Raw genomic sequence first — 25,155 nt, 5'->3', positions numbered from 1 at the left:
TAGCTATACCCAAATGTAAAATTGTTCATTAATTATTTTGTTTTAAATTATCTTAAATTATTTTGTTTTAATTAATGTTCCTTGTTTCTGCATTTATTTTATTTTTTAAAAATGGTATTTTAGGTGGTATCTTGATAAGGAGTGTGGAAACAAGGAGGCTGGCCTTTCTTTGTTTGCTTTTAAAATATATATATGTAGGGACTGGGGTTGTGGCTCAGCAGTAGAGTGCTCGTCTAGCATGTCCAAGGTCCTGAGTTTGATCCTTAGCATCACATAAAAATAAATAAAATAAAGGTATTGTTCAACTACTTCTAAAAAATAAATATTTTAAAAATATATTTGTATATGTAGATATTTAAATTTAAATCTATTTATTTTTTTGCTGTGTTGGGGATGGAACCCAGGTCCTTGCACATGCAGTACCCAGTACTGTTTTAGCAGTACTGGGTATTGAACCCAGCATACTCTATCACTGAACTACATACCAATCCCTTTTTTGAATATTTTTTATTTTGGGACAATGTGTTGCTAAGGCTGGCCTCGAACTTGCAGTCCTCCTACTTTAGCTTCCCAAGGAGCTGGGATAACAAGCATGTACTACAGTGCCCTGCTCCCAGCCCTAATTTTTAAATGGACACAAAAAAATCATAAAAATTGTGCATGTAATGTTTCAATACAATTATAGTGTGTATGTTTTTGCTTTATAATCACTGTGTAACAGCTGTTTCAAAAATTTTTTTTTTAGTAAAACATTCCTTAATATTTGACCAAATAGAGAGAAATTCATTTTTAAAACTTTATCTCTTATTATTTTGGAGAATTGGTAAGGTTAATAAAATTTAGAATATTGGTTCTTTTTGTTGAATCTCATCTATTATGTTTTATTCTAATTTTTAAATGTAGTTGCACAACTGAATTGGTCATGCATAAATTCTTTTTAGCAGATATTTGAGGGAAAAAATACCTTCATTGCTTTTGTTGTAGGTAGTAAAATAACATTTGCAAATACTCTGGAGACTGTGTTGGCTGGTCATGAAAACTGGGTAAATGCAGTTCATTGGCAACCTTCATTTTACAAAGGTAAGAAGAAAAACATGCAGATCCCATTTCAGTTAACTCTTGCAGTATTTTAAGCTCGTCAGCTGAAGTGGAGGATTTTTATGAGTGTGATTAGAAATCTTAAGATATAATACATTTTCAAGTTGGTGGAGTGTAAGACTACATTCCTGGTGTGGTGAACACTGAGTTCCATTGACAATTGCTCTCTTAATTGAGTGAAGTATGATCTTTGTCGTGATGCTGAAACTACCACACCTCCATTAACTTTATTTCTTAAAAGTTTCTACCTAGTCATTAAGAGATTTTAAGGAAAATTGACTTTCAAGCTAATTTCACAGGAACTTTTCACCTTGGTAATAAAGTTGATAATACTGAGATATAATACTTATGAAAAAGTAAGAACTTTTTCCCTTCTTTCTTTTGCTCATAAGTTCCATTTATGGAGTGGTGGTTTTATCATGCCCAAGCTGGTGCTAGGTATAGAGCTGAGCAAGGCCTGGCCTTATGGTTTATCATCCCTTTCCCCAAGATAAGAATAATGGTAATTAATACTCAAGGAATCACCTTTCAGCTCTTATTACATGCTATATTTCTCACTGTTTTTAAATTTTTTATTGTTCTCTCTCTTTGGGTCAACTCTGATGCATCCCATTTGGCCTTTGTTAGTGGCTTCTTTTATTTCCAGCTCATAATACCTCAATTTTTACTAGTCTAATAAGCCCCTCTATTGTCATTTAACATAGGACTCTGCCAAGGGTTACTGCTTCACCTTTTCTGCACTATAGAACCAACTAGCTGTACTTTTAGGAACTCAAGCAAGGTTAATTTAAAAACAAAGTCCAGTCTTCTCTTTTATTAATAATTTGAAATTGCATTTTCACTGTTAAAACAAGAGTAAGCCATTATTTTGGACTCAGCTCTTATACCAGACCACAATTGACCAGACTAAAAATCAAAGTGAGTCACACATGTTAAAGTTCCACATCACCAAGCTGCAGCTAAGCTCTTTATCTTACTTTCTAAGAGAATTCAGGATTAGAGAGATTGCGGCCAAATTTTCCATAGTGAAATGTTAGATATTATACATACCAATAATTCCTGTATGTTCTTTTAAACCTCCCCTTCCATCCTTCTGTAGAGGCAACTACAGTACTGAATTTAGTGCCTATCATTCCTATGCATATGTTTATTCTTTTATTGCACATTTGTATACCAATAAATAATATTGTTTTTATTTATAATATATCAAAACTTGATACCTATATATTTTTATTCTTTTACAAGATATGTTTTTAATTTAAAATGTTTGGAAGTATATCCATGTTGATTCATGTGATTAGTTATTTTTTTAAATTGCACTATAATATTCCATTGCTTGAATATACCATAGCTTGTTTATCTGTTCTTCTAATGGTTGGCCTTTATGCTATTTGCACATCTTTGCTATTATAAACAATGCTTCAGTGAATGTTCTTGCAATATGCTTATTGTGTTGTTTCTGATCATCTACAAGCACAGTGCTTGTTAATCACCTAAAGGTACTGGTTTTTATTCTTTAGATGGTGTTCTACAGCAGCCAGTGAGATTATTGTCTGCCTCAATGGACAAAACCATGATTCTCTGGGCTCCAGATGAAGAGTCAGGAGTTTGGCTAGAACAGGTAAAATGTGGATACTTAAGGAACAGAAATTTGGAATTTGTAAACTAAATATTTAAATCCTAAATCTGTATTGTTAGGTATATAAATTTGCAGTTTTTGTATACATTAAATGAGTTAGAACTTGAAATCTGTAATCCGTTTCCATTGTAAAAAATGGTCCTATTATACTTGAGAATATATATTCTGCAGGGAATAGTAGTTCATATTTATTATGTAGATATAACTTGTTAATTGCTGTGCTCAATTCTATTTCCTTATTGATTTGTCTGATTTTCTGATGGATCTATCAATTACACAGAGAGCATGTAAAAATATCTCATAATCCAATAGCAGATTTTACTTATTTCTCCTTATAGTTCTGTCAGTGAGGCAATGGTATTAGCTATGTCTAAATTAGAATTGTTATATTTTCTATGTGACTTGAAACTTTAATTAGTGTTATTTACTATCTTTACTTCTAAGAAAACTTTTTAATCTTAAAAAGAAATGGGACTATTAAGTGAAAATTCTTTTCTGTTATTGTGTAGGTTCGAGTAGGTGAAGTAGGTGGAAATACTCTGGGATTTTATGATTGCCAGTTCAATGAAGATGGTTCCATGATTATTGCTCATGCTTTCCACGGAGCACTGCACCTTTGGAAGCAGAATACAGTTAACCCAGTAAGAAAAGCACTTTTCAAGCAATTCTAATCACATCGAGTGAATAGTCAACCTAGCTAAATAGTGTTTTACTTATAACACTGTACAGAAGCATAGAAGAGGCCTTTAAGTTGACATCACTTATTTCTGTAGACATTATACTGTGTTTATAGTAGGTAGAAACTCATGCTTTTCTAAGAAGAGTACAGCAGTATTGAAGAATTGAATGAATTCTGGGGTTGTGGCTCATTGGTAGAACATTTGCCTAGCATGTGCAAGGCCCTGTGTTCAATCCCCAGCATTGCCCCTATCAAATTTTTCTTGTTTTATAAATGAAAAATAGGGCTGCTATATATGGATACTATATAAGTATATTTTAAATTAAATAAACAAATAAGAACATTAAGCTAAATGTTACAGTGTATTCTGAATATGTATCTAATGGTTTCTTTTATAAAGTAGAAATTCATACATTTGTATAACTTTTAGTTTGTGGACTTGAAATAGTTGTGTCACCTATGAGGTTTTGATTTCTCAGTTTATAGGGAGAATCTACTCTTTTTCTTATATTCTCCATTTGGAGTTGACCTTTAAGATTGATGAACAATTATGACACTATTAAGGTAGAAAATGTTTTTTAAGATAAATTTTATTTCCTTAACTCAGCTGGTCTTTGAGGGCTGTCATAGAATTAAAAGCATTAGATGAGTAAGGAGAGACACAAGCCAGAAGATAGATTCTCACTGTACCTGTGCTTTACAATTTGACTCATCAAGTGTTAAGGGTGATTTGTTTTTCCAATGGGCTTCTTTTTTTTTTTTTAATATTTTTTTTTAGGGCTGGGGATGTGGCTTAAGTGGTAGCATGCTCGCCTGGCATGTGTGCGGCCTGGATTCGATCCTCAGCACCACATACAAATAAAGATGTTGTGTCCCCCAAAAACTAAAAAAATAAATAAATATTCAAAAATTCTCTCTCTCTCTTAAAAAAAAATTTTTTTTTAGATGTTGATGGACCTTTATAATGTTCATTTTTTTATATACAATGCTGAGAATTGAGCCCAATACCTCTCACATGCTAGGCAAATACTCTACCACTAAGCCACAACCCCACCCTGGAAATAGGCTTTGTTTTTTAGAGCAGTTTTAGGTTAGTAGCAAAATTGAACAGAAAATTCAGAGTTCTTTATATCTTCACCCCAGCACAGCTTCCCCCAATACCAATACCCCAAACCAGAGTTGTTCATTTGTTATAATCAAGGGTGTTTTTTTATTGTTGTTTTTAGTACTAGGGATTGAATCGAGGAGTACTCTAGTACTGAGCTATAACCTTAGCCCTTTTTATTTTTATCTTTGGCACTGGAGATTGAACCCAGGGGTGCCTAACTACTGGGCCACATCCCCACCCCCCACCCCCCTTTTTTAATCTTTTTTTTAGTTGTTAATGGACCTTTATTTTATTCATTTATTTATATATAGTGCTGAGAATTGAACCCAGTGCCTCACATACAAGGCAAGTGCTCTACCACTGAGCCCCAGCCCCAGCTCCACTTTTTATTTTTTGAGACAGAGTGTTGCTAGGTTGCTTAGGGCCTCACAGAATTGCTGAGACTGGCCTCAAACTTGGCAGCCCTCCTTCCACAGCCTCCTGAGTAGCTGAGATTCCAGGCATATGCCTCTCTTGCTTAGGGCTTCACAAGTTGCTGAGGCTGGCCTCAAACTTGTGATCCTTTCTTAGTCCCTGGGATTACAGACATGTGTCATCACACCCAGCTTGGTGGGTGATTTTTTAAAAGCAAATAAATACTGCCCTTTAGGATTGTTACTATGGAAAACTATGCTATTAATCTAAAAGAGCTGTCCATTGCTCAGAACTTTTTTATTTTATTTTATTTTATTTAGTTGTAGATAGGCACAATATCTTTATTTATTTTCTTATTTATTTTTATGTGGTGCTGAGGATCGAACCCAGGGTCTCACACCTGAGAGGCAAGTGCTCTACCACTGAGCTACAGCCCCAGCCCCATCACTCAGAACTTTTAAACTCACATTAGTGTTAACATTAGAACCTGATTCTATGTCATAGAAGAAATTAATATTTTTTTCTTTCACTTTTTTTAATACCAGATTACTGATTATATTCATCAGATGTGGCTTTGAATGACCTGCCAGTTATTGATACAAATTTCATTTTCCTCTAACAGAAATTTTTAACTAAACATTTTTTAGTTATAGATGGACACAATATCTTTATTTATTTATTTATTTTTATGTGGTCTTGAGGATCAGACCTAGTGCCTACACATGCTAGGCAAGTGCTCTACTACTGAGCTGCAACACCAGCCCCTAAAAATTTTAAGTTTTTATAGTACCTTATAGTTATATGTAATAGTGGAGTTCATTTTAACATAATGATACATGTATGGAATATGATTTTCTCTATTTTAGTCCATAGTGCTTTCTCTTTCCCTTCTTTCTTTCCCTACCACTATTCCCCTTGCAACTATTCTGCTGGTCTCTTCTATTTATTTATTATTATTTTAATTGATGCTTTATAGATATACCTACACGTGGAACTCAGTGTGGTATATTCATATTAGTGTGATTTTGTCACTTTTGTTCCACAACTCCTCCCTTTTCCTGTCCCTCCTCCCTCCCCTTCAGTCTCCTCCCTTGACACCACTGATCTACCCTCTATGTTCATGGGATCCCCCTTATCTCCCTATACTTTGCTCTAGCTTCTACATATGAGAGAAAACATTTGACCCTTGATTTTCTGAATCTGGCCTATTTAACTTAGCATAATGTTCTCCAGTTATGTTCATTTACCAGCAGATGCCATAATTTCATTATTTTTTTATGACTGAGTAAAATTCCATAGTGTACACATACCACATTTCCTTTATCTATTCATTGTTGTTGGGCACCTGGGCTGGTTTCATAACTTAGCTGTTGTTGAATTGTCCTGCTATAAACATTGATGTGGCTATGTCACTGTAATATGCTTTTTTTTTTGTACCAGAGATTGAACCCAGGGGTAAATCATTGAGCCACATCCCCATCCTTTTTTATGTTTTATTTAAGACAGACAGGATGTTGTTGAGTTGCTTAGGGCCTCACTAAGTTGCTTAGGCTGACTTTGAACTCACGATCCTCTTGCCCTGAGTCGCTGGGATCACAGGTGTGCATTACCATGTCCTGATGTAATATGCTGGTTTTAGTTCTTTTGGGTAAATACCAAGGAGTCAGGTAGCTGGGTCATATAGTGGTTCTTTTCTTAGTCTCTTAGCAGTATTGAGTAATCTCAATACTGCTTTCCAAAGTGGTTATACTAATTTGCAGTCCCACCAACAATGTATGAATTTACCTTTTCCATATCTTTGCTTACATTTTTTATTTTTTGTATTCTTGATGATTGCCATTTAATGGAATGAGGTGAAATCTTAATGAATGTAGTTTTGATTTGCATTTCTCTGATTGCCAGAGATGTTGAACATTTTTCATACATTTGTTGGTTGTTTTGTATTTCTTATTTTGAGAAATATTCTCTTGCCTGTTTATTAGTTGGGTTATTTGGGTTTCTTGGTGTTTCGTTTTTTGAATTCTTTATATATTCTGGATATTATTACTGTTCAAGGTTATGTAAAAAGAAACTCTGGACCATGCATATGACATTTTCTGTGTTTTCCTATTGGTATTTATTACATGGTTGTTGCTCAGTAGGTGAATCAAATAGGTTTGATTCTGTCTATTTCTGTCCTTTAAATCTAAAACTCCTTTTACTTTAAATCTATAACTCCTTTTACTTTATAAAGCAAGCCACACTCAGAATCTTATTTTATATAATATTTTTTCTTTCATTGTTAAGTTTAACAAAAGCAGAGTATCTGTACATGCAGCATTGTTTTGCATGCTTTACATTGTTCTACACATTTTGCTCATTTAATCAATCCTTTTTTTTTTAAATTTTTTAGTTATAGATGGACATAATACCTTTATTATATTTATTTATTTTGTATGTGGTGCCGGGGATTGAACCCAGTGCCTCACGCATGCCAGGCACGCGCTCTACCACTGAGCCATAACCCCGGCCCCTTAATCAATGCTGTTGATGTTTCTAGGAGATAGCTGCCATTTTTGTAATATCTTCAGGCACAAAAAGATGAAGTCAGTTGTGTTGCTAGGATATTCAGTGAAAGATGAATGGAGAGAAATTTCCCAAGATAATTGCTTCCGAGGGTACAACACGTATTTGAATGTTTAATTAATATGGTTGATTAGAAAAGAGATGCTATTATTTTGTGTGGATTTTTTTGTGTGTGTGTGCTGGGGATTGAACCCACGGCCTTGTGTATACCAAGCAAACACTACCAACGGAGCTATAGTCCCAGCCCCTGATGCTATTATTTTATGATCCTGTCTTATATATTTAGCTTTTCAATTTGTTAAGGGGTTTCCATCTTTCCTGTTGCCAGACATGAGTGCTTTACTTTGAGTGGTGGTGGCCTTTGATTATTTTGATATGTGTCATGAGTACTTTTATTGCAGAGAGAGTGGAGTCCAGAAATTGTCATTTCGGGACACTTTGATGGTGTCCAAGACCTAATGTGGGATCCAGAAGGAGAATTTATCATCACTGTTGGTACTGATCAGACAACTCGACTTTTTGCTCCATGGAAGAGAAAAGACCAATCACAGGTAAAATATCTTACTACTTGACTAACCACATTAAAAAACTTCCACAAGTAAGTGAAAAACAACATTGTTAGCTATTAGAAAAGTGCAAATTAAAATCATGATGAGATATCATTATATATTCTTAAGCTGAACTAAAAAAGAGTGACATTAACAGCTGCTTGTAAAAATGTAGAGTGACTATAACTTTCATACTTTGCTAATGGGAAAGCAAAATGATCCCGCCACTCTGGATATTTGTTTGGCATATTCTTAAAAACTTATATTCGTCCCCTCTTTGTAATTCAAACAATAATTCAAAGTGTTGGTTGTTAAAATGTATTTTGCTTCAATTTCACATAAAAGTTCTATGTCTTATAAGTTTAACTCATTAGGAAGCATTGTTAAATCTATAGTAAAAAATAATTTCTGAAGTCATCTGGTGTTAGATAGTAGTGGTTGAGGTTGGGGGTAGCCTTTTTTTCTTTTACTTTGGCAATTCTGGGGAGATTGAATATAGGGTCTCACACATGCTAAGTAAATGCTGTACTACTGAGCTATATCCCTAGCCTGAGGATAGCTCTTGTTCAAGAAAATTCTTCGTCTTGACCATAAGTTCAGTCACAGGAAAATTTTACCACTGATAAATCCTGAACTTCTATGTGTGAAAGTTAGAATCTTCACCCTTTATTTCTTTAAAAAAATTTTTTTAATTTATTCTAATGTTTTATATATTACCTTCTGAGAAGTGTCTGTTCAGTTCCTTTGCCCATTATTGATTGGGTTATTTGGTTTTTTTGGTTTTTAGCTTTTTGAGTTCTTTATATACCCTAGAGATTAGTGCTCTATCTGATGTGCAAGTGGTAAAAATTTGCTTTCATGCTGTAGGCTCTCTATTCACCTCACTGATTGTTTCTTTTGGTTTGAATGCATTTCATTTATTAATTATTAATTTTAATTTTTGTGCTATAGGAGTCATATTAAGGAAGTTGGGACCTAATTCAACACGGTGGAGATTTGGGCCTATTTTTTCTTCTATTAGACACAAAGTCTCTGGTTTAATTCCTAGGTCCTTGATCCACTTTGAGTTGAGTTTTGTGCATGTTGAGAGATAGTGGTTTAATTTCATTTTGTTTAATGGAGTCCCAGTTTTCTTAGCACCATTTGTTAAAGAAGCTGTCTTTTCTCCAATGCATGTTTTTGGCAATTTGTCTAATATAAGATAACTGTGATTATGTGGGTTAATTTCTGTGTCCTGTATTCTATACCATTGGTCTACCAGTCTATTTTGGTGCCAATATCATACTGTTTCTGTTACTATTGCTCTGTAGTATAGTTTAAGGTCTGGTATAGTGATGCCACTTGCTTCAGTCTTGTTGCTAAGGATTGCTTTAGCTATCTGGGTCTCTTTACTTTTCTAAATGAATTTCATGACTGCTTTTTCTATCTCTATGAGGAATACCATTGGGATTTTGATTGGAATTGCATTAAATCTGTATAATGCTTTTGGTAGTATGGTCATTTTGATGAATATGAATTCTGCCTATCCAAGAGCAAGGTAGATCTTTCCATCTTCTAAGGTTTTCTTTGATTTTCACCCTTTATTTCTGACAAAAATTCATGGTACTGAATAGGAGTCAGGTCATGAGGGCTAGTAAGGTTTGCCAGTGGTCTTGCTGCCACAGTAACACAATCGATCATTTGGAGCATCATCTGTAGTCAGTTGAAAATACAAGTCAAATGATTGGGAATGCTTTACTGTGGCTCTTGTTGATGTGCTACTAGGACTGCTTAGTTGTTTATTTTTGCTTGAGTCTGCCCCATGGTCACATTTCTACAGTTTTGCATCTGATATTTTGCTTGTTGAAAAGAATAGATTTTTGAAACATATGGCCATTTTCATTTCTTCTGTTTTAATACCCAGGTGACTTGGCATGAAATTGCAAGGCCTCAGATACATGGATATGACCTGAAATGTTTGGCAATGATTAATCGGTTTCAGTTTGTATCTGGAGCAGATGAAAAGGTTCTTCGAGTTTTTTCTGCACCTCGGAATTTTGTGGAAAATTTTTGTGCCATTTCAGGACATTCATTGAGTCATGTGCTTTGTGATGTGAGTATTCTTCTAAAGGTTTCGTTTAAACCTAGTCACTTAATTTTAAATTCTAAGTATTTTTTGCTTTGGGCTGTAGATGGAGTATATAGAAAAAAAAAGAAGCCATATCACTTATTATTGGTTTGACATATGTTTGTGTGCACTGGGGTATATGATGGTTTAAATATTAAAACCAGAAAATTGTGTAACAAATGAGCTCAAAACCCTGTAAAGTGGCAATATGATGTTCATTTGAGACATGGATATTGTGTATTGTCATGTGCTAGCTACCTATGATAAACTATACAAGATGAGAAATTATCATCTTGCTTGTAAGGTTGCAGTAAGGGGGCAGTCTAACTAACATAACATACCTGTAATTATTAGATGAGACCATTAACTACTAAAGCTCATGGTATAAAAGTCAAGTTTCATAGAAGGAACAGGTCACTGCATTGGAGTAATGACAGCATGTTTAATGAGACTTCATTTGGGTTTTGTAAGAATAAGTTTTTGTTTTGTTCATTTACACCCCTCTTACTAAAGATTTGATCAACTTATAAAAATACATGGGTTATAAAAATCACAAAGTAATTTTGAAGGAAGAGAAATTAAGTAGGAAGATAGTTACATTACACAGAAATGTGGATCTTACAGTCCTTTTCCTAGAACTGGGTCCCAGGTTTGGTTCTGAGCTCAAAAGGGTAAGTACAGTTTTATAGGCAGAAGGAAGGAGAGAAAGAGGAGAGAGGTAGCCAGAGTTTTTGGGGTGTTTGTTGGAATGAAGAGGGAAATGCAAAAGTGAGAGAAGTCAGATCAGGGAAGATTTTGGGAGGCAGGCACACTTCAGACTGTGGAGTGCCATTGGAAGCCCCTTCACAAAGAATGTGGTGAACAAGTATTTTGGAACAAGGAGAATTTTCTGGGAGCCCAGAGATTGAAGGCACAGAAACCAGCACTGATCCAGGTAAGACTGGAGAAGAAAGTGAGAATCATTTGAAATGAAATGCCCTGGAATACTCAGTGCATTGTGCCACAGCATTTCTTAATTATGTAAAGAGGTTTTATGATTTTGTACTGCCCATTTCTAATAATAATGGGCGTCATGAATGAGATCCAAAGGGAGGTCTTGATTGTGATTCCTATATAGTGCTAACATTTGGGGATAGAGGGATAGTTAGTTTTAGGATCTCTTTAGTTTCAGGGATTGAAACGGAGTTTCATGGAATTCCATGAAAGCCTTAGTCCTAGGTATACATTCAATTCCTAAAATACAGGAATCCCTGACAGGCATGGTGGCAGATCTCAGCAGCCCAGGAGGCCGAGGAAGAAGGATTGCAAGTTCAAGCCAGACTCAGCAAGTTAGCAAGACCCTAAACAACTTGGAGAAACCCTGTCTCAAAATAAAAAAAGGGCTGAGGATGTGATTCAGTGGTTAAGCACCACCCCAAGGTTCAGTCCCAGATAACAAAATAAATAAATAAAATATAGGAATTGTGTAAATTGTAATGTCTCTTGATCTCTTTTAGGTTTTACTCCCATTCTAAGTGTTGGGATAGGCATATGGGAAAGCTTGTTATTGTTCTTCCCATGCTATGCTATTTCTCTTGAGTTTTGAGTTAAGCATGCAGTTCCTTGTGTTCCATGTAGTTGTTTTTGACTGTGGTTTAAATTCATATTGCTCAAGTTTGTCTAGTTCCAGCTCCTGTATTAAAGTTTAAATTGTAAGAAACTCTTTAACATGATCATGGGCCAGTTTTAATGATTAGTATATTTTTTCACATGTAATAACTTGATTGCTTTTAAATCGTGGAATCTAGGCAGAGTACTGCCTCGTCAAATGGCATTCTTATCAAGTTTTAAAGTAGTTTTCAATTACTTAAATATGTTTTTGAAAATACTGTAGGGGCTGGGGTTGTGGCTCAGTGGTAGAGCACTTGCCTAGCCTGTGCGAGGCCCTGGGTTCGATCCTCAGCACCACATAAAAATAAATAAATAAAACAAAGGTGTTGTGTCCAACTACAACTAAAAAATAAGTGTTAAAAGAAAGAAAGAAAATACTGTGACTGTCTCTTTCTAGGATTGGGTATCATCAAGGATGTGCCTTTGAGGCTTTCTTTGGAGGTGGAGCTCTGGCCGTCCGTCCATTTTTACCCTGCTGCATTTCTTGTCAGACCCTGAAACCCACTGAGCTGTAAGGGTTTTATGTGGAAGAGAAGAAGCTGGCTTTATGGATTGGGTTAGGGTGTGTGTTGGAGAATTATTGCTTGAATTGCAATTCTTGGTTCAAGAAGTAGAAGAGTGGGCAGGCGTTCACACTAGCTGGTCTTAAAATGATTTCTCAGCCTTATGATCATGGTATTATTGTAATGCCTGAGAAAACCAGTAGCTTTTAGTGTTTAAAACTTACATTATCCTATTTCTTATTCCAGCAAGACAGTGATCTTCCTGAAGGAGCTACTGTTCCTGCATTAGGATTATCAAATAAAGCTGTGTTCCAGGGTAAGGCTCTGGTCTCAAATTATTCAACCTCTAGTGGTACCTAAAACCTAGTTACACACTTGTGTGGAATGTACCTAATGACTGCTGCAGCTGATTTTTTTTTTTTTTTTTTAAATCACAGTCAACACATCTGTCTTCTCTCATCAGATTTTTGTGATAAATGTATGAGTGAAGACCACTGAAAATAGGAATAGCTTTCAGTCTTTCACAGAGCACTATAATCACAGATAGGAACATAGGAAACTTGAGAATCTGTTGTGTAGTTCAAAAAGTTAACTAGGTCAAAGAAAATGGAAGGAATCTTAATGGAATCTAATGTTTTCAAGAGCTTATTTGGAAAAAAAACTGGAGTGTACCTTTGGCTTTGGAATCACGTGGCCATAGCTTTGAAATACACCACCTTGAGGTGCCACTGCTTTCTTATGGGCAGCATTAGTATTGAGACAGTATAAGAGATATAAAGACAGTGACTCCATTCATGGTGCTGATGTATTTCTTTAACCTAGGAGACATGACTTCTCAGCCTTCTGATGAAGAGGAGCTGTTAACTAGCACTGGTTTTGAGTATCACCAGGTGGCCTTTCAACCCTCCCTACTTACTGGTAAGAAATGATGAGAAGATGATTTAATAGAGTCACTAGTACACATGTATGGTACCTGTTGCTGCTGACTTGAACAGGTGCTATAGAATTTAGTTTATTTGGCTAAAAATAGGAAAAAAAATCATTGCAATACTTCAAATTTATTGTAGAACCTCCCACTGAGGATCATCTTCTGCAGAACACTTTGTGGCCTGAAATTCAAAAACTGTAAGTTAACTTATAGTTACCTCTCTGGTTTGATTCTGTCATAATTTGGGGATTTTTTTCCCCCTACAATTTGATTTTCTCCTCACCTGCCCACATTCTCCTTCCTGCTCTACAGAACTTTCGGTAGCTCTTCAAACAAGTGAGAATCACAGCTTACATTGATATTTATGATATTTAGTAGCTTTATTGGTCCTAAGTTTTAAAGTAGAGAAGCATAACTTTTTTTTCCTTTTTAAGTTTTGTTATGCTAACTGGTCTTTTTTGTTCTTGATAGTTCCCCATCATAACATTTCCTTGATTGTTTATTGTATTGTCTGAGGGCAGAAGGTGAAAACTTGTATCTTAATCTGATTATTTGAATGAGTTCTATTACTTTAGGGAGCTGTCATTTTTCTCCAGTCTTCCTGTTTTTTCCCAAAGTATTTACCTAGACAAAAATGTAGTGTTTGTTAAAAGAAATGTGTGTTGCTTGGGAGAATGATGTTATTCTTTTAATTTTTAAAAATGTTGCAGCATGAGGTTAGGTATGTTTACTAATATAGAGGTTATTCATTTTGTTTTTAAATTTTAGATATGGACATGGTTATGAAATATTTTGTGTTGCTTGTAATAATTCAAAGACTCTGCTTGCTTCAGCTTGCAAGGTAAGAAGTTTTACTTTTGATTTGACTTGGTCACAGGTTATTTATGTCATTAGGCTTTTGCAAGTTTGGTAGAAATTTAGGCAGAACTCTACGTCAAAGGCCACTGGTGCCTGCTTTTCCTGAATCTTACTTTCTCTCTCCCTTCTGTCCCTTTAAAAACTTGCAGTTACCTTTTAAATCTATTTTAGTTACACATTTTTGTTCTTTAGAGTCTACCCTTGAAGAATGCAGGGACTAGGGTGCTAACTCCTGTGCACAATTGAAAATCTGCATATAATTTTGTGTATGTGCAGGGGATGGGTGTTGCCAGGGATTGATCCAAGGGCCTCATGCATGCTAGGCAGTTGCTTTACTGCTGAGCTATATCCCAGCCCCATCACATATGACTTAACTCCTTATAGTAACAAAAGGACATGGCTATGAAGTTACTAGAGTAGTGTAGTAATTATGTAATAGACATGATATATTTTATGGTAGTAATGAATGATAAAAAATCAATTACCTACATATATTATGCATTTGTGGCACAACTTTTTTTTAACTTTAATTTTTTTGTTCTTTTTAGTTATACATAACAGTAGAATGTATTTGACATATTATACACACATGGATTATAACTTCCCATTCTTTTTTCTTTTAAATTGTTGATAGACCTTTATTGTATTCATATGTGGGGCTGAGAATTAAACCCAGTGCCTCACACGTGTGAGGCAAATGCTCTACCACAGAGCCACAACCCCAGCCCTAACTTCCCATTCTTGTGGTTGTACATGATGTCGTGTATTCATAAATGAACATAGGAAAATTATGTATGATTCATTCTACTGTCTTTTTTTTGGTACCAGGGATTGAACTCGGGGCACTCAACCACTGAGCCACATCGCCAGCCCTATTTTGTATTTTATTTAGAGACAGGGTCTCACTGAGTTGCTTAGTGCCTCACCATTGCTGAGACTGGCTTTGAACTGTTGATTCTCCTAACTCAGCTTCCCAAGCCACTGGGATTACAGGTGTGCACCACCGTGCCTGGCCTCATTCTACTGTCTTTCCCTTTCCCATTCCCTTTATTCCCCTTTGTCTAATTCATTGAACTTCTATTTCCTTGCCTTATTGAGTGCTAGCATCTGAATATCAGAGAGAATATTCGGCCTTTGGTTTTAGAGGATTGGCTTATTTCACTTAGCATGGTAATCTCCAGATCCATTCATTTTCCAACAAATGTCATAGAGTCATTTTTTATGGTTGAGTGATATTCCATTGTGTAAATATATCACATTTTCTTTATTTGTTCATCTGTTCAAGGGCACCTAGGTTGGTTCCACAGCTTAGCTATTTGAATTGAGCTGCTATCAACATTGATGTGGCCATGTCACTGTAGTGTGCTGATTTTTAAAAAAAATAGTTTTCTAGTTGTAGATGGACACAGTACTTTTATTTGTTTATTTTTTATTTTTTATGTGGTGCTAAGGATCAAACTCAGTGCCTCACACACACCAGGCAAGTGCTCAACCACTGAGCCACAACCCCAGCCCTAGTGTACTGATTTTAAGTCGTTTTTTGCTCTGATTTTAAGTTTTTTGAAAACATTCCAAGTTTTCTGAGAATTTCCATACTGCTTTCCATAGTGGTTGTACCAATTTGCAGTCCCACCAGTAATGTATGAGTGTACCATTTCCCCCACATCCTTGCCAATATTTATAGTTGCTTGCATTTTTTTAATATTTATTTTTTAGTTGTAGTTGGACATAATACCTTTATTTTATTTATTTACTTTTATGTGGTGCTGAGGATCAAACCCAGGGCCTCACACGTGCTAGGCAAGTGCTCTACCGCCAAGTCACAATCTTAGCCCCATGTTACTTGTATTCTTGATAATGGCCATTCTGACTGGAGTGAGATGAAATCTTAATGTAGTTTTAATTTGCATTTCTCTAACTGCTAGAGATGTTGAACATTTTTTCATGTATTTGTTGATTGATTGTAGTTCTTCTATAAAGTGTCTATTCAATTCCTTTGCCCATTTATTGATTTTTGATTTTTAAGACATGCCAAACCATTTTTCCAAGTGGTTTTACATTTTACAGTCCCACCAGCAGTGTATTGGCTTTCCAGTTCTTGGTACAGCCAATCCTTTTACCTTCAACCTTTCTAGTATATGTATAATAGTTCAGTGTGGCTGCAATTTGCATTTCTTTAATTACTGTTGATATTAATCATTTTTTCATGTGCTGATTTCCCATCCATATTATCTTCTTTGGTAAAATATCTCTTCATATTTTTGCCTATTTCTTTGTTAGATTGTTTGTATTACTGAGTTTTAAAAGTTTTTTATATATGTTGGATATAACTTTATCAGATATGTACTATATTGGTAAGTTTTCCTAGTAGCTTTTCTTTTCATTTTCCTAACGGTGTCGCTCAGAGAGCAGAAGAGCTTGTGTTTTCGTGAAGTCTAGTTTATCATTTTTTTCTCTATTGGGTAATCTTTGTCATGTACTGAAGAAATCTTTGCCTAACCAAGCTCATAAAGATTTTCTGTTACATTTCGTTCTCAGAACTTTATTGTTTTTAAATTTACATTTAAATCTAATGAGACATTTTAAAATAATTCTTCAATTTGGCATGGAGTACAGATTAAAGTTGATTTTCTTTGTTGATATAATATCCAGTTGGTCCAGCATCATTTGCTAAGGAGACTGTCCCTTTGCCCCTGTACTGCTTTTTTCCCCTGTCCATTTACATATGAGGGCCTGTTTCTAGACTTTGTTCAGTTCCATTGATCTGTGTTGTTGTGATGCCAATTCTCTCAGTGACTGTTATTTTTTTTTATAGTACATCTTCTAACTCTTTTTGTACTCTATTTTGGTTATTCTAGGGCCTTTACTTTCCATTTCAAAAACAGTTTGACAGTTTCTACAAAAAATGCAGGAATTTTGATGGGCATTGCATTGAATCTATTGGGAAGAATTTGGGGATAATTTTAACAATACCGAGTTATTTATTTATTTATTATACTGAGGATTGGATCAGGGATGCTTAATCATTGAGCCACGTCCCCAGCATTTTTAATTTTTTATTTTGAGATAGGGTCTTGCTAAGTTGTTTAGGGCCTTATTAAGTTTCTGAGGCTGACTTTGAACATGTGTTCCTCCTACCTTAGCCTCCTGAGCCATTGGAATTACAGGCATGCTCCACCATGCCCAGCTCAATATTTAGTATTTTAACATGTGAATGAAATAAGCCTCTTGTTTATTTAGGCCTTTATATTTCTCTTACCAAGTTTCCCCTGTTTCACCATGTTAATATCTTAAGAGGAATATTTGTAGTTTTCAGTGTTAGGTCTTGCACATATTTTGTCAGATATATTCTTTTTTATATATTTTATATTATTACTGATAATATGTGGAAATATAGTTGCTTTTTGTATATTGCGCTTATGTCCTACAACTTTGTTGAACTCATTTATTTATTACTATTTCTAGAAATTTTATTTTAGATAAGGTAGGATTTTCCACATAGATGCTTATGTTGCTTATGAATGAAAAAAGTTTTATTTCTTCCTTTTCTATATCAATGTTTTAAAGTTTAGAGAAACAGTGACCACAGAGATCATAATCTTGGTCTCCATATCAGGAACAAAACATTTAGTCTTTGTCCATTAAAAATGATGTTTGCTGTAGCTTTTTCATGGCTTTTATCTGGTTGCAGACATTCCCTGCAGTTCTGGTTTTCTGAAAGTCTATTAGAAATGGATGCTAGATTTTGTCAATTTTTTTCCTTCATCTATCTCTTTTTTTGTTTATAATTTACATTGAATGATTTATAAAATGATAAAATAATTTTTATTCCTAGAATCAAACCCCACTTCCTCTTAATGTTTTGTCTTTTTATATGTTGTTGGATTCAATTTATTACAGTTGTTAAAAACTTTTAATAGGGGCTGGGGATGTGGCTCAAGCGGTAGCACGCTCGCCTGGCATGCGTGCGGCCCGGGTTCGATCCTCAGCACCACATACCAACAAAGATGTTGTGTCCGCCAAGAACTAAGAAATGAATAAAAAATTCTCTCTCTAAAAAAAAATAAATAAATAAAAAACTTTTAATAGTTCTTTTTTAAGTTTTTCAGTATATATTTTTAGTTGTTGATGGATCTTTATTTAATTCATTTATTATTATGCAGTGCTGAGAATCGAACCCAGTGCCTCACTCATGCTAGACAAGCACTCTACCATTGAGCCACAACCCCAGCCCAATAACTTTTAATAGTTCTTGAGGGGTATTGCTCTGTAGTTTTTGTTCATCATAATGGCCTTTTCAAGTTTTGGTCTTAGAGTAATGCTAGCCTCATGCAATCATCTCCTCTACACTTATCTTAAATTGTTTTTGTAGAATTTCTGTTATACATTTTTAAAAAAATTTTTCATAGAATTCCCAGGTAAATCCAGCTGACTCTGGTTTTTTATGAAAAGGTTTTTAACTACATGTAATTCCTTTAATAGATATAAATAAGGCTATTTAGGTTTTCCGAGTTTTCTTGAGTTCATTTTTGTAGTATATGTCTTTCAGAAAATATGTCCCTTCATCTGAGTTGTCAGATTTACTGACGTGATTATTCATATTATTCCTTTATGATACATTTAATATCTGTAGTAATGTTACCTTTCTTATTTCTGCTATTGGTGATTTGTGTCTTTAAAATTCCTCTCCACACACCTCCCCCCAGCTTTTTGTGGTTGTTTTGTTTTGATTTTTTTAGTGTTCCTGCTGTCAGAAAAGTCTTATTTCTCTTTTAGTATTCAGTGATAATAAAAATGGTGGGTAAAGAATTCTTGGTTTACAGTTGATTTTTTCTCTTCAATATAGTAAAGATGTTGCACCATTTTCTTTTGGCTTGAGTTGTTTCTGATGAGAAGTCTGCTTTATTTTTTCTTTGTTTTACAATTTTTTTTCCCCTCCAGCTGTTTTTATAGTTTAATATTTGTTGCTAGTTTTAAATAATTTTATTATTGTTGGTATAATTTTCTTCATGTGTCTTATGCTTGGGTTTTATTGAACTTAATGGATCTGAAAGTTTGTTGTTTTCATCAAGTATGGGAAATTTTTAACCCTTATCTTTTCATGTGTTTTTTTGTTCTCGTACTTTTGGAAACTCCAGTTATATTTGGCTGATGTAGTTGTTGAATGATTCAGTAATGCTCCTTGTTTTTTCCCCTCTCTGTGATCCATTTTCTCTCTCTGGGATAGTGTTCTTTGTTGCCAAATATTTATTATTTTGGAATGCTGTCATTTCCTGTATTTTGTCTAGCTTTTTATTTTTTTTCACCCAAGAGTAAATCTGCACTGTAATCCCAGTGGTTTAGGAGGCTGAGGCAGGAAAATCATGAGTTCAAAGCCAGCCTCAGCAACTTAGTGAGGGCCTAAGCAAGTCAGTGAGAACTTGTCTCAAAATAAGATATTATAAAAAAGGGCTGGGATGTGGCTCAGCGGTTAAGCACCCCTGTGATCAATTTTCAGTACACAAAAAAAGTAAATCTAGTCCTTCTTACTCTGTATTCATTAGAAGTGGAAGTCTCTAAACGGTTAATTACAAAGTTAATACATATAGTTATTTTTCTTGTAACAAATTAAAACATGATTACAGCATTGGTTTAATATTTCTAATCCTAATTTCCCTTTCTTTCTAATTTCCCTCTCTTTCTAATCCTAATTTCCCTCTCTTTTCCCAGAGATTAGCCTTCATTGTTAACCTGCTAAGAGTTGGGGTTTTTTTTCCACATTTAACCAAGTACATAAAATATATTCATAAAACAATATGTTACTTTAAAAAATGTTTTCTTTTTTGTTTATTTCTGCTTAAACAACTTCATTGTTTCATCTCTTTATAGGCAGCCAAGAAAGAACATGCAGCTATCATCCTTTGGAACACTACCTCTTGGAAGCAGGTTCAGAATTTAGTTTTCCACAGTTTGACTGTCACGCAGATGGCCTTCTCACCAAATGACAAGTTCTTATTAGCTGTTTCCAGAGATCGAACCTGGTCATTGTGGAAAAGACAGGATACAATCTCACCTGAGTTCGGTAAAACATGTTGTGATTGAGAATGTTACTAGTAAAACAGTTATGTCTATTTTATCCATGGTAAGCAGCTATTGGGTTAAGACAAGTAGATAAGAGGGCAAAGACAGAGTCTAATGAATGTGAGTTCTCAGATGACTGAGGAAGACCTGGTCTTGCATGTCATATCTAAATTCTTACTTCTTTGGAACTTTGTAGTCAGATGGCAGGGTTCAGACATTGCAGTTAAAGAAACAAAATCTGTTTGGAGAAAGTTAATTTTTGTAAGTGGTCATAGATTACTGCCACAAAACCAGGTAGATGACATTCTGAGCTTAGATTTTATTGAAATGAAATAATGAAGGTACTTCTAAGAAACTTGGAATTAAGTGGTTTCTGTTTTCTTTATGAACTGTCTTATGAATATAATAATTTAAATTATGAAACTTAGAGATACCATTATCTTTGGCCTTTTCCTGCCCTTCCCTGCTACTTTGATCATTAGGAGGGGTTTGGTAGGCATCTGTGAATTACATGACCCTGGGCAATGTCTTAACCCCCCCACCCACAATTACTGTAAGATTTGCATAGATTTTAAAAAGAAAAGGAATAATAATAATTAAAAAAAGCTTTGTGTCATTGCATCAGTGTCCTATAACTATTCCCTATTTTCTTTGGGGGGTTAATTTTAGAGGGTGTTTAAAGTATATTTGTATTTTTAATCGTATTATTTTCCATGGATATATGACTTGCATACAACTTGATTTTGTGATACTTCTAGTCTCTTAGTTTCTTATATTTCAGAGAATATCCAAGACATATAAGACATGCTTATAGGATGGGTTAAAACAGCTAACTGGTACTTGACTTACCATGGTTCGATGTAGGGTTTTTTGATTTTACAATAGTGCACAAATGATGTATGTGATTTTTTTTTACATTATGTGATTTCTATATTTGATAGAACCCATACTTTTAATTTTGAGTTTTGATCATTTCCTGTGCTAGCCATATGGAGTGTGATGCCGGGCAGTGGCAGCAAGCTGCAGCTCCCAGATAGCTGCATGATTACAAAGATAAACAGCTCACATTCTACACCATATTGTGTTGCTAAGATATAATGTTTGGTAGGTTGGGTGTATTAAATGCATTTTCAACTCAGTCTTTTCAGTTTAAGGTGGCTTCATCAGGACATAATACATTTGTAAGTTGAGAAGCATATATATTTTCTTTTGCCTCACTAGTGATTTATTTCCTCACATGCAGCATGTGTTTTTCTTTTAAAGTTAAAATGTTATTAATAATACACGTATTAATTTGTTGTATCTTTGTGGATTATGGATTAATAGATCTACTCTCCTTCCCTCCTCCTGAGCAGTTACATGTTTTAGGTCTAGTCCATATAAGGGTTAATTTCATTAACATTTAAATGTTACATGGAAAGTATTTTCTGTAGCTCTTCCTTTTTTAAGAACATTAATTTTTTTTTAATGCTGGGGTTCAACCCTGCCCCTTATGCATGTGAGGCAAGCACTCTACCAACTGAGCTATATCCCCAGCCAAGAACGTTAATCTTTTTTTTGCAAATCTGGCTACTTGCAGAGTAAGGATGCATTGCTTTTGGCTTCTTCCATGGGCATACATTGAACTTTTAGTTATTGTTTGGAAGAAGTTTGTTTTTAGTCACAGAATACTAGTCAGTATAAAAGCATCTCCTGCTTGAAAAACAGCAGCATGCCACAGCCTTCTGCTGAGCTCTCAGTTGCCTGGCCTTAGTCTATTACAAAAGTGAGAATATGTAAATAGATTACTGAATTGCATGATATATTTGGTACTTAAACATGAACTTTCTAAAAGTTTTTTTAAAAAAAAAACAAAAAACTGCTTTCTGTGCTTTGTGAGTGATGGTTACATATTTTTTTCAGACCCAATTTTCAGTCTCTTTGCATTCACCAACAAAATCACTTCTGTGCACAGTAGAATTATTTGGTCTTGTGACTGGAGTCCTGATAGCAAGTATTTCTTCACTGGGAGTCGGGACAAAAAGGTAATTTTTAAAAAATCTAATATTCTTTGAAGTGTAAAATAACATTTTTATAAGTATGTTTGAATTTTTAAAAAATCACATAATCTTGCCTTTCTGATACAACTTTTAAAAATCAGATTATTTTGTGTTTTTTATATACATACATGATAAAAGCTTTTTTTTAAAAAAAACTTGTTGCATTCTGTAAATACTTGCTCTGAAATATCAAAAATATGAAAGGAAGACCTTTCAGACAAATGACCTTCATCAAATATCCCCAGTGGGAGAAAAATAATAAATTGAACGGTTCAAGTCTAAGAAACTAGGAGCACAGGAGAGGGAAGGAGGGAACATAGGTGGAAAAAAGTTTTTAGTTTTTCTGATTCATACTTCCATGAACTTAAACATTTTTCTATAATGAATTATTATAGTCTTTTTATTCAGTGATAAAAAAGGGGCAGAATGTGACCCAAACTTGGAAAAATAACAAAAAACAAGCTATATGTTCTTTTTTTTTTTAATAATTTATTTTTTGGTTATAGGTGGAAACAGTATCTTTATTTTATTTTTTATGTGTGCTGAGGATTGAACCCAGTGCCTCACGCATGCTAGGCGAGCGCTCTACCTCTGAGCCACAATCCCAGCCCTGCTATATGTTCTTGAATGTGACCTTTACCTTTGTCTTCTGGAAAATGTCCACCTGGCCTCCATTCTTTCCTTTTTTTTTTTACTCTTTAAATTGTCCTCTCCTTTTTCTGCACTCCTACAGACTGGAAGTGGTGAAGCAGCTTAGTGCTTTCTTTCCTCTCCTGCCCTCTACAGTCATAGACATGAAACAAATTACTGAAGCAGAGAATTGGCACCGGCATGGTGTCACTCAGGTTAAACACTTCATCATCTTTCTCCAGATCACTACTTCTGTTCACTTGCCTGTTCCTCTCTTCCCTGGTGTTTATTTGCCTGTGCTATGCTAGATGCTGAGGAAGCAGGGCTGCTTCTACCCTCCACAGACACACTTAGTAGATATGATCCAGCCATAGCTCTCACATGTATCAGAGCTGGAACCAACCAAGCAGCATTCATTGCACCTTCTCAGAAATATACTTCTGCTTTTGGTCAGAGCTTACTGCTCAGAATCTTGCTTTGGACCTGCAATTTGCAACTATTGTTCATTTCACTCTCCTTTCCTTTCTTGGTGACTGTTCAAATACCCTTAGGCATGAGCTTCCAGGGAATCCCCATTTCTTGTGAGGGGTACCATCAAGGCTAAGTCCTCCTGATCTCTGAGTTCATTCTCAGATACAGAATGAAGAGCTAGAGACGTGATAAGTCTTCATAAATTTTGTGGTTACTTCTCGAGGAAGTGTTTATGCCCCCTCAGTAACGACATGACTGGTGGAATTTCACTGGATCAGAACTGGTTTGTGAGTATAAAGACATATTAGACACCTCCACGATCCCTGGACAGGACAGTCCATCTGTAGACTTAGTTGAAGTCTCAAAGACTGGGATCTGCTACACTGTGTCTGTGATTCTGGAAATGCTCTGAAGTTCTGGAACATCAAGCAAAAATATAAATGCTGAGTTTTTTAAACACTAGAGGAAATGTGTTTCACTATTCATACCATCAGAATTCTAATACATTGCTAGAAGGCTTGCAAAAAGAAAGCTTTAACTAATGTGACCTGTCTGTTAGGTGGTTGTCTGGGGTGAATGTGACTGTGGTGATGACTGCATTGAACACAGCATTGGCCCCTGCTCCTCTGTCCTGGACGTGGGTGGGTCTGTGACAGCTGTCAGTGTTTGCCCTGTGCTTGACTCTTCTGGAAGGTTAGTCTCTGTGGTGGAGGGGCTTGGTTTTATATTTGCTTGAAGGGGATTTTTTTCAATATCATTTCAATTCATGGGTTCTCTTTGCTTCTGAGTTGCTGTTATTTTTAAGATGTTTATGTTTCTCATAAAATTTTTAAATCGATAGAACTCAGTGATTGGTAAAATACACATTAGGACTGTGACTCTAAGGGTTTTTATTTCACTGATAACAGGACTGTAGTGCCTTCTCTGTAACAAGCATCTTCTGTAGAACATGGGTTCCTACACCCAGTTTGGGAAACACTGGCTCATGGGCTTTGCCATCTTGAAGCAGAGTTAAACCTGTGTGCTCTTTCTGTAGAGAAGGGCTCCTTGAGGACACAGTACAGCAACACATTGTATCTTGAGTGGGCACCTTTAAACAGAGTCCTTTATAAGCCAGGGACAGTTTGGGATACTGTGAAGAGCTGCTTTAGAGTGATGGTGGAGATAACAGGAATGGAATTCATGCCGAATTAATCACTGTCATCCTCCTCCCTTAACAACAGATACGTGGTTGCAGTTGGATTAGAGTGTGGAAAGATTTGCTTATACACCTGGAAAAAGACTAATCAAGTTCCAGAAATAAATGACTGGATTCGTTGTATTGAAACAAGTCAAAGGTATTGTCTCATATTTGCTTCCATCAAATTTAGTAGAAATTACAGGGTTTTTAGTGGCAAATTTTATGCCACATTTCCATGGAGAGGAATAAAAACCTCTGTGGTGTTTACCACTGAGTGGTACCTCTGGAAATTAATGTTTGTTATTATATTGGACTTTTTTTTTTTTTAAGTTTCCTTGATCAGATTGCCTGTTTACATGATATTGTGTTAACAAATAGCAACCATTTGAGATGAAAGTGGATTTAAAAAATTTTGTTTTGTTTTGTTTTTGGTGGTGCTAGGAGTAGAATCCAGGGTTTTGCACATGCTGGGCAAGTGGTTTACTGCTGAGCTACATCCCTAGACCCCCAAATAGTTTTCCTAATACTGTCTTTTAGAATTTCACTATACAGATTTTTTAGTAAAATTTGATATAAAATGTTTGTGATGTTTAGAAATATTACAGATTGTGCTTTGGTAGTTATGTCTTTATAATTGAAACTATATTGCCTATTCCATAATGGAGCAACTGCAGGTGC

The 25,155-nt window shown here is 35.1% G+C and overlaps 1 protein-coding gene across 3 annotated transcripts in view; it reads left to right on the top strand.

The window, feature by feature from the left end:
* Positions 1-25,155, top strand: part of Elp2 (elongator acetyltransferase complex subunit 2) — a 48,598-nt gene that overhangs the window by 19,356 nt on the left and 4,087 nt on the right. For 2 of the 3 annotated variants that reach the window (XM_078030179.1, XM_078030180.1), the window contains exons 9-21: positions 985-1,080; positions 2,619-2,719; positions 3,247-3,378; positions 7,905-8,054; positions 9,955-10,143; positions 12,558-12,627; positions 13,134-13,229; positions 13,379-13,436; positions 14,008-14,080; positions 19,966-20,158; positions 22,060-22,181; positions 23,857-23,990; positions 24,521-24,634. In XM_078030179.1, the coding sequence (XP_077886305.1) occupies positions 985-1,080; positions 2,619-2,719; positions 3,247-3,378; positions 7,905-8,054; positions 9,955-10,143; positions 12,558-12,627; positions 13,134-13,229; positions 13,379-13,436; positions 14,008-14,080; positions 19,966-20,158; positions 22,060-22,181; positions 23,857-23,990; positions 24,521-24,634 (1,528 nt within the window). The remainder of the gene's footprint in view (positions 1-984; positions 1,081-2,618; positions 2,720-3,246; positions 3,379-7,904; positions 8,055-9,954; positions 10,144-12,557; positions 12,628-13,133; positions 13,230-13,378; positions 13,437-14,007; positions 14,081-19,965; positions 20,159-22,059; positions 22,182-23,856; positions 23,991-24,520; positions 24,635-25,155) is intronic. The other variant, XR_013429601.1, reaches the window with a different exon arrangement.

This window comes from Ictidomys tridecemlineatus, chromosome 13 (genome assembly GCF_052094955.1).
Source record: "Ictidomys tridecemlineatus isolate mIctTri1 chromosome 13, mIctTri1.hap1, whole genome shotgun sequence".
Classification (NCBI taxonomy): Eukaryota; Metazoa; Chordata; class Mammalia; order Rodentia; family Sciuridae; genus Ictidomys; species Ictidomys tridecemlineatus.
The sequence above is the reverse complement of the archived record's forward strand: the minus strand, read 5'-3'. Positions and strand labels throughout refer to the sequence as shown.